Consider the following 15,515-nt stretch of genomic DNA (forward strand, 5'->3'; position numbering starts at 1 on the left):
GGGGGTCGCGGGGGTGAGATCTCGGGCTGTGACTGTCTGCTGAAATATTAGCACTGGAGTGAACCAAAGGTAGCCTTCATACATATGAGATTAATTCTGACCTGCAGTGCACGATCTGAAATGAAATCATTCAAAAACAAATGTTCCAAAACCTAAAGATCATGGCTCATTTGCTTCTGTCGGCGAGCGCTTGGGTCTGGTCGCTTGTCGTGCCAGAAAGAGAGTCTCTCTGTCATTCACAATTTTTCTCTTCCCTTTTGAATTATTTTTCTGACCAGCGAAGGCTTCAGGGTTGATTCCGCTCTCTTTCAGCAGCCTGGCAGCGCTGTAATTCCAGCATCAGCTGGAAGCGTGTGCGGGGTGTAACGGGCTCAAGGGTCCGGCCGCTTGCTGCCACGTGCTCATGTCGCATAGAGTCTGAAAATTTCAGGCGGCAAAAACTTCCCTAGGTCAGGACTCGGAGCAAGTGCAATTGCTTTACAAGTAATTAGGAGTTCCTTCGAGAGATCCTCTGAAGCAAAATTAGGGATGTCTCCAAGGGAAGTCCGAATGACGCCTGCGCTGAGGCGCGAAGAGCGCCGGCCGGGGCCCGCAGCGGTGGCACCGCAGCGTGTGGGGCTGTGGGCAGGGAGCCCGCCCCGGTGCTGCCCCGCCGGGCCGGGTCGAAGAGGAAATGTGAAAAAAGGCAGAGAGGGAAAGAGAAGCAGGGCCGTGCGTGGGCAGTGGGTCTGCAGGCTTTGCAGGTGTGTTTCTGGTTTCAGGCGTGGAGCCTCGCTCTAGTCTGAGCGATACTTGTTTGTTTACTAACCGACAAGATCCTTCTTTTTCTGAACAGGACAGGTAGCAGGCACTGCACAGTAACCTCTCTAAGCAAACAGGAACGCACGAGAAGATTCATTAGCAAAGAAAGTTACTGGCTTCTGGTACGATGTCTTCTAATAGGGTGAACGCTTTGGAATTGGCTAGAATAGCCGGGTCTTGGATTCATCTTCAGGACAGTAGAGCTGGCTGCAGCTGTACCGTACCCCCGTTACCCACTACTGGAAGAGATTGGCATGTGGGATCAAGCTGATGTAATTTAGCTGATCTTAAAATACTCAATAGCCAAAGATTGCTGAAGTAATCACTCTTCCTCTGCTCCTGATTACAGAAAATCCCTGCAGGGTTTGTCCCCTTTTGCTGCCTCTTGTCAAATTGCAGAGCAGGCAACACTCAAGTCTATTAATAGGTCTTTTGAACATGATTAATTGGGTTTTTAAATGGGTCAGTTTCTTCCAAAATTTCCTGCTCACTTAGTTCCCCGTGCACTTGCAGCTGTCCACATGTGGCGCTTTGTTTGCGTGGCATCATCTGAAACTCTTTGCTCCTTTGATGCAGTGCACTCTTCGTGATTTTCTGCATAAGGTTCTCAGTAGGAGCCTGTTTTATTCCTCGGTTTTATTTGCTGCTTGCCTGTGCAGTCCTGTCATCAAATGGCTTTTCTGTATTGCGGGTGCAAATAGCCGTTGAGCGCTGCAGATCCTTTACTGACCTCCTGCTTCGCGAGGGATACATTTACTCTAGAGGATTTGTGAGCCAGTTCTGCAGATGGACCGGCCGTGCTGCCTGTTTGGATAGTTTTGTTTGGTTTATTTTTATACTATCCTAAGGTGAAATATTTTTTCATGGTTTGTCAAACAAGATTATGGATTCGACTGTAAAACTATGACTCATCTCAGCCTTCGTTTTTCTTATTAAGACTGATCCTGGAGGAAAGTGCAAATGAAAATGTCAGATCTGTCATAAATAATGTAAAAATGACAGCCAGGAGATGAGGTCTCCCAGACCCTCTCTCTCTCCTCAGACACAGAAGAGAAATCAGTTTTGGAGTGCTAGGTCTGTGGCTCGTGCAAAGTTTTATCATCCTTTGACTTCATTGCATTTAAGTGTTTGCATCATCCAGGTATCTAGTCCAAATACCTGATTTTTGCCCTTTATTTTGGAGGAACATATATCGTTGTTCTTCATTGTTTAGCCAGGAATTAAGCATTTGATCTTACATCTCCTATTCTTAGTTGATTCTATGAACGTATTTCATCTCCCTGATACTTCATTTCTGGAAGCAATGCTATATCCAGAGTGCAAATAAACTAGTAATTCTTTGCTCTATGTTTTTTTCAGAAAGCCACTTTAAAGATATAATGCCTCAAAAAAGAAAAATTATGGTAGACCAGCAGTAAAAAATTAAATCCTTGACAATTCTTCAGCACGCAATATCTAATGCTGTTGGTAAAGTCTGGTCTGTTGCAGTTGATAGTGTGGGAGCACAGGATTGCGTTGCCAGTTCCAGATACCTCATTTCAAGGGCATGCTCAAATACCAGCCTAGCAGTAGGGTTGAGGTGAGGATGTATTACACACGCAGTGATCAGAACTGCCAGAAACCTTAGATTTAATGTCAGTGCCTGTGACAAGGTGCAGCAGTTAAGTAATGAAAACAATCATTTCTTCTATCGTCTTTTCTCTTTTAAGGAGGAGAATCTTACTGGGGAAAACCCTTCAAAGATGAATTTAAGCCCAATTTGTCCCACACAGGACGTGGTGTCCTTAGTATGGCCAATTCGGGACCCAACACAAACAAGTCGCAGTTGTAAGTACTTTTTGTGTTTTATTGTTTCCCTCCAGACATTGTGTCTTACTCTGTTAAGAAAACAAATGACATTTTACAAGCTACTCTTTGAAGTTCAGTCAAGTGAAATACTCCGTTGAGTCCTGCATATTGAAATCAGGGAAGCTACAGCTGCCGTTACCCAGACTAGGAGCAAAGTGAAGCATGGAGAGAAGAGCTGTAGGTTCATTATGTCATCGTTAATTTGTCTTTTCTGGTTTTATGATTTGAAGTTTCTGTTCGTTGCTGTCAGTGTCCCCCCACTGTCCCTGGGAGATCATTGCACCTCTCCACTCTGTTTGAATTTAGCTCCGTATTGACCTTTTTGGAAGGTCTTAATGAAATGAAACATATACTCTGTGAAAATGTTGCTGCCTTTTACTCGCCTGGTTTTAAACAGATGAGAACAGTTCTGCACTGTTGAAAGGCGTAGAACGCAGACGTGGCAGAGTGCAGAACCTGGGATTGCGAATGACTTGGGTTTCATGTACAGAAGCAGAATGAGGACTAGATGAGGAAGAAATGAATGAATGAAGAAGCAGGAAGACAATAAATGCAATTTAAAGATATTGATGTTGTAATAACCTTTACGTGTAACGTTAATACAGGTGATTGCCTGCAGTCTTTTGAAAATGTTCTGTGTCACTTCGAGCCAACTATTTATTAGCTGCTCTCTAAGTACTGCAATAGAAAAAAGTTGTACTTTTATTGGGAGCCCCAGGAAAGAGTGAGCGTGTGTGTACGGTGCTGTGTGTTGGGGCTGGGGGGAGGGAGGGGGTTCTTGGTGTTGGTCTTCACGATGCCAAGTATTATTATGGCTTGTAAGCCCTCTAGTAGTGTGGTTAGCTTTAATTAAACACAACTGCTTGTCTCGGGGCCTTTAATAGGCTTACTCACATACTTACAGCTAAGCACGTCGCGCAGTTTGCAGGATCAAGTTGCTGTAGAGCTTATTTTGGATTTTAATGTTATTGCCAGCACTCAGGTGCTAAATTAGGGGAGAGCAGAGGCTTGGTTTTTTGGTTTTCTTTTGGTTCTGGTTTTTTTTTTTAAGAAAATGGATTCTAGAAACAGTAGTCAGACGGTTCACGAGTGATGTGCCGTATTGAGTCACATCGTCTGCTGCTGTAAATGCGATTGATTGTATGTTTCCCTAAAATTTGCAAATGATGTATGAAAATCCTTTCTGTGTGAAGTCCTTGAGAGACTCCAGCTGCCCGTATCTATAAAGCTTCCTGAGCAGCATTTAGATGCTTCTGGCAAGTGTTGTGGCCTCAGGAGCTGGGTGAATAGCTCTCCCCATAGGTGACAGACACTGCAGCGCAGAGTGAGCTGCGTCCCCTCTGTAAGGCGATGCTCGGATAATGCTCAGGGCTCCTCCGGGATCGTCCTGAGTTATGTTAATTCCATTGTCCTTGATTTTATTTTGACCGCGGTGATGGATGAGCAGCTTTCTCTGTATATTTGCTATGGCTCAGATGTTTTTTTATTACACTGCTACATAACCGACCACTTGATAATCTTAAGTATTGGATATCTGGGAATAAACTGGTGCAAAGAACCCGTGCGCAAGGCTAAGCTGTAATGTTTGCACTGTGTAGGAGTTTGCATTCCGCACAGCATCTCAAAGCTTTCCTAGGGCAAGCTACGTCTTAATAGATTGTCTGGCAGATTTCAGCCCCTCCTATTTGTAATCATATAACTTCCTGAGGCAGTTGCTTATATGGAGAAGTGCTTTTGGAATGCTTATATATTTTTAGCTGCGTCTAATGTAGTGTAACAGATGGAGACAGGGAGGAGAGCCAGCACTGCCTGTCCAGCCAAGACGGGCCATCGTGGTCTACAGACCACAGCGTGGAAACCTCTGTCTCATCCGCTTGTAGTCCAGGTCTTCCAAAGAAGCATTAAGCTTTGGAGAAAAGTTTTAGTCATAAAAGTTGCTTTGGATTTGGTATTTCAGTTCCCGTGTTTAAGTTTAAAATACAACCGGGAAATTAAAAGTCCAATTAACTAAAAATTTTAAAATCCAAGTTTCACAGGTTTTCATTACTCTTGACGCTCTGAAATATTCTTCTGCCACATTTGTATCTGAAGCACAAATTTGGTCTGTCCAGAGGAGAAATGGGTCGCTGACGGGCCGATTTAATGGAAGAGAAATGCAAAAAGTAAATATCTGAAAGACAGAAGTTTACACTGGCAGAGGGCAGTTGTGTTGTGTAACTGTATTTGCTGGGTACAAGCTCCCAGTCGCGCACAAGAAATGCACTTCTCAAGCGGGATGCACGTCTCCCTGTGCTGCCTGAGCGTCCCAGGGCCTGCCTGGCCGAGGAGGCAGATGCTCGCGTTCATTTTGGACTTTGTGCAAGTCACCGTGCTTGAGTACTGGTTAGGGATGTTAGTAAGCTATAAAAAGAGAAGGCAAAACTCTAGAAATCCAAGACGAAACCCACAAAACAGAGGAGTTAAAGGATGTTTGGCCAGTGGGCCTCCCAGAGAGGGAGAGGGGCGTGTCTTCTCACAGAGAGCTTTTGCATGCGCGCTCTGTTTTTAAGCATTACTGGCTGTCATTGAGTGTCAATGTAATAATACGCTAACTGTTACATCTTTACTCCTTCCAGCTTCATCACATTCCGCTCTTGCGCATATCTGGACAAGAAGCACACGGTTTTTGGAAGGTAAGTGAAGGGTGTTATGAACTGCAGTGTAGCAGACATGCTGTCCCCTGTGTCTGAAGCATGAAGAGAAGAATCTAGTGACTCTTGCAATTAAATTGGGTCAAAATCCTCGCTCACAATCCAGTTCTCCTGGTCATGAGTAGGTGGCCAGCATCGCATCAGTGCCAGTCATCACACTCTGCCTTCTTTTCCCCTCCTTCCATTCCTGTAACTTGCCTTACTTCCCCTCTGTGGGTGGCCCTCCAGGGAGTCATGAACAAAGTAATCATTGTCCCACAACCAGCCGTGTTAATATTTGTGCATGCTAATTGCTGGGACACAGGAGATTACCTCTTCAACACTGCTTTCATCCTCTTACGAGCTGTCAACCGGGAAATTAGTCATGACAGGGCTGCTCTTCATTGTGGCATAGAACATAGAGCTTCTGCATAGGTTAGGTCTTTTGGCCTCTTTTATTCTTTTTTTATTCTATTCTTCTTTTATTCCTGACACTTACCATCAGTGTAAAACCTGTATGTTTGTGGCATGTCTGTGTGTACATACATGCATGTTTATGTGCATGTATATATATAAAAAGATAATACCAATTTCAAGACAGCAAGGGAACTTCGTTCTTTATAGAGAAGTCTCTTCCAAATGTCTTTTCCAGTCAAGTCCTCATGTGATAGAGATCAGGGGATTTATTACAGAAGATACTACAAAATCTTTGTCTTACGGATTGTTCTTTGCTCTTGGTATTTACCAAGTCATGCATAGCTGTTCGAACAAATGCCTCGGAACAAATGGCAGGAAGGAGAATTTTGCTAGCCTGCTTCATGGGTGGTTCCCGAGGATTTTACAGTCTTCTTTAAATGAAGATTTGTTTTTTTATTCTTTTCAAAGTTTTATCTGTTTGAAAGGCAGCAATTGAAAATAAATACATGTGCCGTTTCCTTTGATGGGATGTCATACCATTGTGCTGTACAATGAAAGTGATATATTTAATCCTCCTTCTCTACCTGTGAGTTCTTGAGGCAGAAACTGGCTTCATTTTAAACAATTATTTTATTGCCGTTAGTTCCAGTTCTGATTCTGCAGTAATGGCACCCTTTGAAATGTATTTCTTTTTCCTCTCTCAGGTCTGTCCTAGAAAAATTTAAAGTACCCTTGTCATTTATGAAAGCGGGTAAATAAAGCAAATTCTAATACTGAAAGCTGAGAGCAAGTATATTCTTGGAGGAGTTACATTAACCGTGTCTTAAGAGTACTTCACTTAAGCTACAATTTGAGTCGTCCTTGAAAAAATCCCATTAAATCCCACACAGTAATGCTGTTAAGCTGAGCTTGCCGCCTCATCAAACAGTGTTTGGGTTAGGACAGCTCAGCTGAAAATGTGACTGTTGTTCAGTTCTGGATGCAGCCTGGCTTCAGTGAGCATCCTGTGTAGTCCTCCAGCGGCTTTGCTGGGTTTCCCCAGGGTGCTCCAGTTTTACCGTAATTCTCCAGGAAAGAATTTAGAGAGTAGCCGAGCTTACTGTGGCGCAGGGAGTGTGCTCCCAGGAGCCTTCGCACCCTGCATAACATCTCAAGGTTTTGTTTTGTGAGCAAAACAGCTCAAAGGACCTTTCAGGCTGTACGTTGCCCTGTAGAGAGGAATCACTTCAGGTAACTCCAGTTAAGTGTATAGCAGAGATTTATGCAGTGCCAGTCTTAGGAAAGGCTGTCCTAATATTTGAGTTAGCCTTGCTACTACAGAAAGCTGAACTTGTTTGCCAGACTAAAGAAGCGATGCAGCTTTCTGAGCACTACAAATATTCTTAGTTGAAACACAAAGGAACAACTTCATTTTAAAAAATCGTTTTAGAATTGTGTTTGGCTCCCTGCATGAAAACTGCGTGCCGTCTTCATCTGAACACAGAGCAGGTGTGTTTTACTCTGCGCTTTCTTGCATGTAAATGAAGATTAATTCAAAGAAAGTGAAAAATGAAGATGCTGGAATAGATGCATCCCAGTCACTCTGTATTTATCTACAGACTGAATACTTGAATAATTGGGTTCACCTACAAATTTAACGTAAAAGGCTGATGTGTGCAGCTTTTAAGATCTGTATTCTGTCATCAAAATCCTTCAGCTGTTTTCACCTGCGTTTCTTTTTAAAAGCCATAAAAGCCAAAAGATTTGCGGGGTTGAACCTCAAGTGAAACTCCAGCTCAGTTTGCTATTCCAGATCCTGGGTGTTTCCAGGATTTGCCGACTGTACCTGACCTTAGTCCGTACAGTACAATAGTACCTGGGAAGCATATCTAGAAATAATATCTAGGTTTAAGAACAGAATGAACCCACGAAATAAGAATTCTTTGTTTCCATGACTGTTAAATTGGATTGTCTTAATTGGATGCTTACTGGCCTGTTGTGACTTTCATATAGATTTGAGGATTACTTATTTCAGTTAATATAAAACCCTAAATACTCTGATCTCAACTGTACCCTCAGCTACTTTTGTGTGCCTCTGGTTCATGTTAGTGAGTGTCACATACATATCTTTGAGAGCAGAATTTTACCTGTTTGTACAGAACTTTTCAGCAGGCTTTCCTTACTTGAGAGAACAAAAAAGAGAGACCGTTCCCCCCCCCCTTTTTTTTTTTTATTGGTCCTGTGTGGGATGGAACATTGAAAAGTTCCTTCTCTGGAGCTGCATCTTATTCATGTCCCCACTGGTTTGAAACACAGTTTTTGCATGGTAACAGCTATTAATGTTGGGTGTTTGACTGTTTAGTATGTTTGAAGAATGCACCAGCTGCAGGCGGAGGGACTGTGGAGAGGTGGCACGTGTCTGGCATGGTGCACTGGAATTTCCAAGCCTCGGGAGAAGGCTGTGGCTGGAGGACAGGGAGGGCATCTCGGCGTGATTGTGCTGCCCTCCGTAGCAATAATGAGGGTGGACGTTACTGAAAATAAAGGAGATAATTTGGCATGGTCAGGAAGCAAAAACAAAGGCAGAGAGAGAGAGAAGAATGCCTTCCCCTGGAGGTGTGTTGCAGGCTGCACTGATTTCCTGCTCCAGCAGAGCTGCCTAGATTAAATTAGTAATTACCATTTCTAGTAATTACCGTTTCTCCTGACTCAGAGAATGCTGTAATTAACGTGAAAACTAACTGGTGGCTTTTGTTGGCTTCTAGCTAGCTGGTAAGAGGTTTAATTTAGAAGCTCAAATAATGTAAACCAACCGACCTGCATTAGCACCGCACAGTGGATGAGGAGCATTTGCAGGTGACTGCTGCTGCTGTGGGCTGCCTGTGAGGGGGCTCCCTCTTGCCCGTGCTACGTTGCACGAGCTGCATGAGCTACAGGCACGTTACAGCCACAACACAGGTATAGGCTCACACTCCTGTCTGCCGTGCTCTATGAAATTTAGAGGCGCATCCCATCCATGGTGGTGTTATATTTTCTATTACTCCAATGGCTCACAGCTCCTGTGGATCAGAGACCTGGTACATTTGCCCTTTATAAGCAGAAACAGAAACGTAATCTCTGCCCCAGAGAACCGTGTAAGTAGAAAAGAGGCTGCATGTAACAGGGGAGTCACAATAGCGACGCCTTCCACCGGCAGTTGGCACCTTCCTCACAACCAAGGAAAAAGAAAACACCAGGGAAAACGAAGTGGCTTTGTGGATGTTTTGGGGGAGCCTGTTCCAAAGCTAAAGGGACACATGAAAAAGTGCGTGTTTAAGATCACACTGGAAGGTGATCAAGCCGTGCTGAGCAGCAGGAGGAGAGAAATGCTCCCACTGAATTTTGGGTGAGATTTAGGACGAGCAGGGCATGATGGGCTTGAAAGTGCGGGCAGGTTGCAGGTATGTGATGTGATGAAAAGGAGGGCAACAGAGGGAGCGGAGGGAGAAGTGTTGTGGTCAGAGCGGCAAAGCTGGAAATGATCTGTGCAGCAGTTCTGTGTGTTCGTTAGAGCATCGCTTCTCTCTGTCAAGAACCGAGAAAAGGACCTGGGAACTGAGACAGGAGATGCGTATATGGAGGTCAGCTTTCCCCTTTGCACGTGGCTGCACGTGTCTCCCATTGCAGATAACTTAATTGTCTCTCAGGGTTTCTGCTGCTCCTTCTTCCATTCTCTTGGTGCCGGAAATAATTAACAAGGTGCTTTGGGAAACCTCAGGCTTGGTCACTGTGGAGGCACCGGTCAGTAGCTGACATGAGCTCAGCTTAGTCTTCTCTCTTCTGCCTTCCTGCCCTTGCCCGATGCTTTTGTGGGAGGGAACTTTCCCTCCTTGGGTAAGTATCGCTCTCTATCAAGTATTCCTTAACCCGTTTCATGCTTTCTGCTGCAGTTCTGTAGAATGGGGCAATGAAAGTAACTCTTGCCCTCTAAAGTAATGAGCTACGTAAAACAGCTACCAGGCGCTATGCAGTTACCCCGGTACGGTTCCATAGCGCGGTGTCTGTTTCCACGTGTAACGTTCCCTGCGTGATTTCAGTTGGTGAACCCCAATGGCTTCCCAGCTGGGAAACTCTTGTTGCTCTTCCGCTTTAATACATCTGAAGAACGGAGAAATTGTGTGTCAGCAGAAGAGTTGGGTCTGTTGTTGAACCTGTGTAGGGAGCCTGACCTAATCTTGCACAGCAGAGCCTGCTCCCCAGGCACCAGGGCAGGAGGCAAGAGCAAGGGGGGGGAAATAAAGGAGGCCTCGTCCGCGTGGAAGCCGCGGCCGTGACTTCGTGGAGCACACGAGGCCTGGCCTGTGGGAGCTGCATGAGGGCTGCTATTTCCAAAACAGTTGTATGATCTCTGAAGAGGAACCTGTGCCAAAGCAGAGAAGTCCTTACGTGCCCGGTTCATCTGTTGAGTCTAGTTTCAAAATGCTTTTTCCAAGTTGTTTTATTTTTTCAGCGCCCTTTGTTACCGTGTCTCGCCTGCTAGGTTAAGCCCTTATGAGAGATTGAGGTGTTTCGACTGCGTCCTTGCTGCCAGTTCGAATTGCTCCATTTCAGATTGGGTGTATGCATAGAAAACATTTTGTCCTGAGTGTACTTGTTTGTGCACGTATATATTGTTCTCTCTGTGTGTGTATATAAATGTATGTACTCCTTATAAAAATAACCTTAAGGGCACCATGTGTTTGCTAAAGAACGTTTCTTTCTGGTTTCTGTTTCTAGTTTAAAACATTTTTTTAAAGAAGCCCAGACATTGCTCTTGTATCATCTTCTGACAGGTGAAACTCTTATCGTCTTGGACCGCTGCCATCCCCAGCATTGCGTAAGGCTTGATTCCTAGAGTTCTTCTAAACAAAAATGTGAGAAATAGGAGGTCCATGGGTGAATGTCTGTGAGACTGCTAGGCAGCTGCAGCTTTCTTTGGGAGCAGCACTAACGAACGTACTGATTGGCATATTGCAAATGGAGAGAGCTTGCTCCAGATATTTCACTTATACTTCATGCAAAGACATCGGCTGGTTATGAAGTGAAGGTGCTAGCTTGCATAAAGGAGAAGTAACAGGAAGTAAGATTTTAAATAACATCTCTAAATTTGAAATGCAAAAATTTCCAGCGCTAAGTTCACTCAGTTTTCACGAAAACAGAACCGCACGAGTAAGGGCACGTCTTTGTTTCCATTACCCTGCAACAGAAAAAAACCTAAATGTACCTACGGTGTCATCCATGCTTAAATGTAATGCAACATTTATCAAGCTCCTCTAAAAATACAACAAGCTGTCTCAGGGATGCTGAGCTAAATATATAGTTGAGATCATCATTTCTCTGTTTAACATCTACTGGAAGGAGACAGCAAACCCTCGGTTTCACTGGTTGGTGTGGAGTAAATGGTGTCTTGAAGGTATCCTCCTTTTCACTGTAGGCTGTCCTCTGAACGTCTCCTTAAACCCCATTTGATCAATTTAGGACAAAGTGTGTGTGGCACCTTATAGAAGAAATAGAGCCAGAAACAGTGAAACTTGTTTGTGCCCTTCTCCCTTCCCTTCCCAGCTTAGCACAAGCGGCGCCGAATGAGAAAGGCTGACGCGGGGCGGCCTGTCCCTGACCGCGTGCGCGCTCAGGACACGTAAAGGGTATAAGGGGGTATTAGTCTGAGCTTCGGGAGCTTGCTTTTTGTTTTAATGGAAACAATGCACAGAGCTCCTTATGCTGACACTCAGATTTAGTCACAGAACAGGTTTTATCTCTTTTTGTTCGAAGTTAGTGGATATTAGAATAATATTAAGCAGTCACTCTCTCTTTAGAGCTTTTTTTTTTTTAAAAGCTTTAATATTTATAATCCGATGGTCTTTTCTACATATAACCCGTGTGGGCCTTTTTCTTGCCAAGATGTCCGTGAGCTTTTTTTCTTACACCCAGAATATGTGTTGTGGGACAGGCAAAGAGTACCCAAAACTACTCCGGCGTACTGGTTTCCTCACTCTGTGAGGAGCAATTGCTGTAACGGATGCCAGGGCACGGGCTGAGACGCATGATATCTCGTCAAACTGATTTTAGTGCTGCAGTGTACCGTCATGAGGTCTGACAACACAACAGGTAACGTTTCGAGAGCCTGCGTGCACGTCGTCTCTTGGCTTGGACAAATCTGAGGAAAGTTTGCGAAACCCTTTACAGTTTGAGACTTTAAGTTGAAACATTCCTTTCTTTTTTTCTTTTCAGGCAGCTGCGGTTGCCCTGATTAATGAGTGCAGTTGTTACGGGATGGGTGATGTTTGCAATCAGATCTTGTCCTTTTTGGGTATTAATTTTTACGATGAAACACCAGCCGCAGCTGGGCCTGATCCTTGGCAAGGCTTCCAAGTGCTCCCTGAGCAAAAGTGACTAGTAAATTATTTCTAGTTCCTCTGGTCAGAGCTCTCTTCTCTGAGCTGGTGGTTTGTATTCAAATTCATTTTTATTTTGTTATTGGTATTATGGCAGTGTCTAAAGAGATAAACCTACATTGAGAGCTCACTGTGCTGACACTGATATGCGCGGAGCTACTGTCTGCGCAAAATGTTAGAGAATGCAGGGGTGTAAAAGAAAGCAATTTTCCATTTTAGAGACAAGAAGAAAAGAGAATTATGTGCTCTGCTGGCATAAAAACTTTGTCTTCTTCCCCCTTAGCCCTTTATAATCATGTCAAAATAGACTGTTTGGGTCACTAACTGATGACCTGTGAATGCCATGTCTATCGCAGCCTTTTAAAATGTCCAAGTGAAAAGGATTCCCAATAACTTTTAATTAGCATGGTGAACGGAGATCCGTGAGCATCACCAAAACACGTTAGGGCTAAGGTTGTGGGAGGCCTAGCTATGGGCTAAGGGGTTACTAAGTTGAGACTGCCAGTGCATAGCTGATCTGGCTATTTCAAATTATCAGAACCTAATTAAATGAAAACATAGGAGCAGATAATGAATGGAGCTGTTGGCTAGAAAATCCTCCAATATTAAATCAGAAGTTACCTTTAGGGGCAGTTAAAATACAGTGGGTGTATCTTAGGCTCTGTGTTAATCATCGGGATTACAAGTGAATCTGATATTGGCCTGGAGGAGGATTTTAAAATTGAGTTTTTGTTATGAACTTTCCAAAGTTCACGCAGGGTCCTCAGGCCCTGTGCCGCTTCCCCCAGTGTGCTCCCTCCAGCTGCAGATGAATGAGGCTGTTCTAGCCTGCATACATGGTTTTTTTAATTGCTCTTAAAAGTCACAGCCTGATTACAGAATATCGACGGGCCCTTGGGGAGTAAAGGGGGGAGGTTTGGAGCAGTGCAGCAGCAACAAAACGTTAGCGAGGACGGCGCTGCTCAGGGCAGGTGCCGAGCAGCATCCCCTCTCACTTGCATAGCTGTCTTTCCTGTGATGGGGTCTGTCTTTTGGGTCGAATTTAGTGCCTGCCCCAGCCTGTGGGGCAGCACGAGGGGTGTCGAATGAGAAGGACCCGCCTGCCTCTCAAACCACAGGGGTCAGCCTGTTTCATTTGGTTAGCGTGGCCCTTGGGAGGAGTGCATGAGGCATGTAAGTAGGGTGGGGTGGAGTGGCAGTAGACGGTGTATTTCTCTGTTGGATCAGCTGAGACCATCACAGGTGACGGCCAAGGACTTCCCCTTGTGCTGGCCGGGCAGGCTGTGGTGCTGGGACCGGAGAGGGCTGCCTGGCTGAGAAACACCTGCGAGAGAGAGAGATCGTAGTAGAAGTAAACGTGTCAAATACCTGTGAATACGACGTGTCTTTTGGTTGAGGTGTTCCTCATTTCTCTGATTTGAAAATAGAGTTTGGTGATAAAACACTCTACATATTCCACCAGTTTGTTTTCCCTCCCCCGGTTTCATTTAATTTGTTTTTCCCCCCGTTTCATCTGCCCAGCCCTTGACAGCCTACCTGTGCTGGTACCGGCATCCCAGTGGTCCCAGCAATCAGGCTTCAAAACAGTTGCCAGCCGCCGAAGGCTGGAGGACTGCTGCTCCCGGATTGCCCCATCCCAGGGCAGCCCTGGGCACCTCGATGGCCAGCTCCTGCCCTCGCTGCTGAGCTCCCGGCCCCGCGCTCCTCTGGCTCCAGGAGCGGTGTTTGTGCGAATTCTGCCTGCTTCTCGTTGTCCCACAGCCATTAGCATGGGCTGTATTTTTGGTTCCTGGCCATGTGGCTTGGCTCTAATAAAACAGATGTTGTCCAGCTACAGCCTGCTTTTCTAAGTGATCTGGATCGCTCGACATCAACGGCCTGTCTTCGTCTTTATTTACTGCTCTTCTAAGTATAGCTGTTTTCAAATTTAATTGGGGATGACGGTGTGGGTAAAAGTGTTAAATACCCTGGGACCAAGATCTGATCCCAGCAGGACCCCTCTGGAAACGTACTGACTCAGTGGTTCCTATTTAAAATTAGATTTTGACACCTGCCAGCCTATTTTTTATTTAATGGGTGCCGTGTTCACTTCATATCATTCTGGTTTCTCAATCAAAATATCAGCCGCCTTCCAGAAGCCAGTTCCACGGACACTGTTATCCCTGTTAACCACATCTGTCATCTCAAAGTAGGAGGTTGTTTGACAGACTCTGTTTTCCACAAAACCTTGTTGATTGCCGTTACTTATTTCCTTTCTTTCTTAATCACGTCCTGTCTCAGCTATTCCATTATTTTGCTGGGATGGGTGCCAGGATGACAGGCTTACAGTTATCTGGTTCACCCCATTTATCCTTCCTAAGTAGCCTTTTCTGGAACTTTCCCATTGTTCCGCACTTCTTTTGAAAATGAACACAGAGCAGCCCAGAAAGCCTTCAGCCTCTCTTAAACATTTTGAAGCAAGTACTTGGATACGTTGACTTGAAAAATGAGAGGCCGGGGATCTAATGTCCTCGTAAATAAAAACGGCGACGAAAAATGTCCCGGCGTTATCTCGACGCGCTGCTGCTTTCCCAGAGCCCTCACAAGCTCACGGCCACGATAGGCTTCTGGAGCGGTCCTGCGCTCTCTGCGTCACTGGTGTGATTTCGGGCAGCTCTGTCACCGCTCTCCAGTAGCGCTGTAGTTGCGGTTCCCTTGCTTCCTCATATCACTCTTCAGTCTGATGTACCGTTAAAAAGAAAAAAAGGGGGAAAAATCAGAAGGTAATGAAAATATTTGCTTTCTTGACCAAGTCTGTTGGGTTATTTTCAAGGCTCATGGGAGTAACAAATGAGCTCCAAATTTATGGATGTAGCATTAGCAAGTGAACCCGTTTTGGAATGGGTTTGCATCTTTTTGCACAGACGACCGTCCACAGCCGCTCGTTCTCCATCTGACTGGAGAGGCTACTGGGTTTTTGGACAATTAGCTTGGCTTTGCCTCCGAGTGTTGGACTTTTCCATGTCCTGTTTAATTTTAAATTCAAATCCCAGATATGAGAAAAAATTCTTACCTTCCATAACAAATGACATTATCTTAGGTCTTCCAAATGCAGTCGCTGATTCCCCTTCCCCCAGACACGATGGTTTAAAAAGCTTCTAGATTAATGGGCATAAATTGGATATATTAGATTTAAGGGTGCGGGAATATTTTTGCGTGTGTTGCGACAGCTAGAAATCGTGTCCTTCCTCTTTTAGGGTGGTTGGTGGCTTCGAGACTCTGACCGCTATGGAGAATGTGGAAAGTGACCCAAAAACAGACCGTCCCAAGGTACGTGTGAAGCACCAGGGGCTGAGCAGGAGGGCAGGGATGCGTACGGCCTTGCGTGGCACTGCGGTTCTCCCCGCTG

At 45.0% G+C, this 15,515-nt stretch overlaps 1 protein-coding gene across 1 annotated transcript in view; it reads left to right on the forward strand.

Annotated features, from left to right (window-relative positions):
• Positions 1 to 15,515, forward strand: part of PPIL2 (peptidylprolyl isomerase like 2) — a 73,767-nt gene that overhangs the window by 54,374 nt on the left and 3,878 nt on the right. The window contains exons 15-17 of the mRNA XM_075110865.1: positions 2,511 to 2,628; positions 5,265 to 5,321; positions 15,364 to 15,436. Coding sequence (XP_074966966.1) covers positions 2,511 to 2,628; positions 5,265 to 5,321; positions 15,364 to 15,436 — 248 coding nt within the window. The remainder of the gene's footprint in view (positions 1 to 2,510; positions 2,629 to 5,264; positions 5,322 to 15,363; positions 15,437 to 15,515) is intronic.

The sequence above is a fragment of the Phalacrocorax aristotelis genome, chromosome 15 (genome assembly GCF_949628215.1).
Source record: "Phalacrocorax aristotelis chromosome 15, bGulAri2.1, whole genome shotgun sequence".
Classification (NCBI taxonomy): Eukaryota; Metazoa; Chordata; class Aves; order Suliformes; family Phalacrocoracidae; genus Phalacrocorax; species Phalacrocorax aristotelis.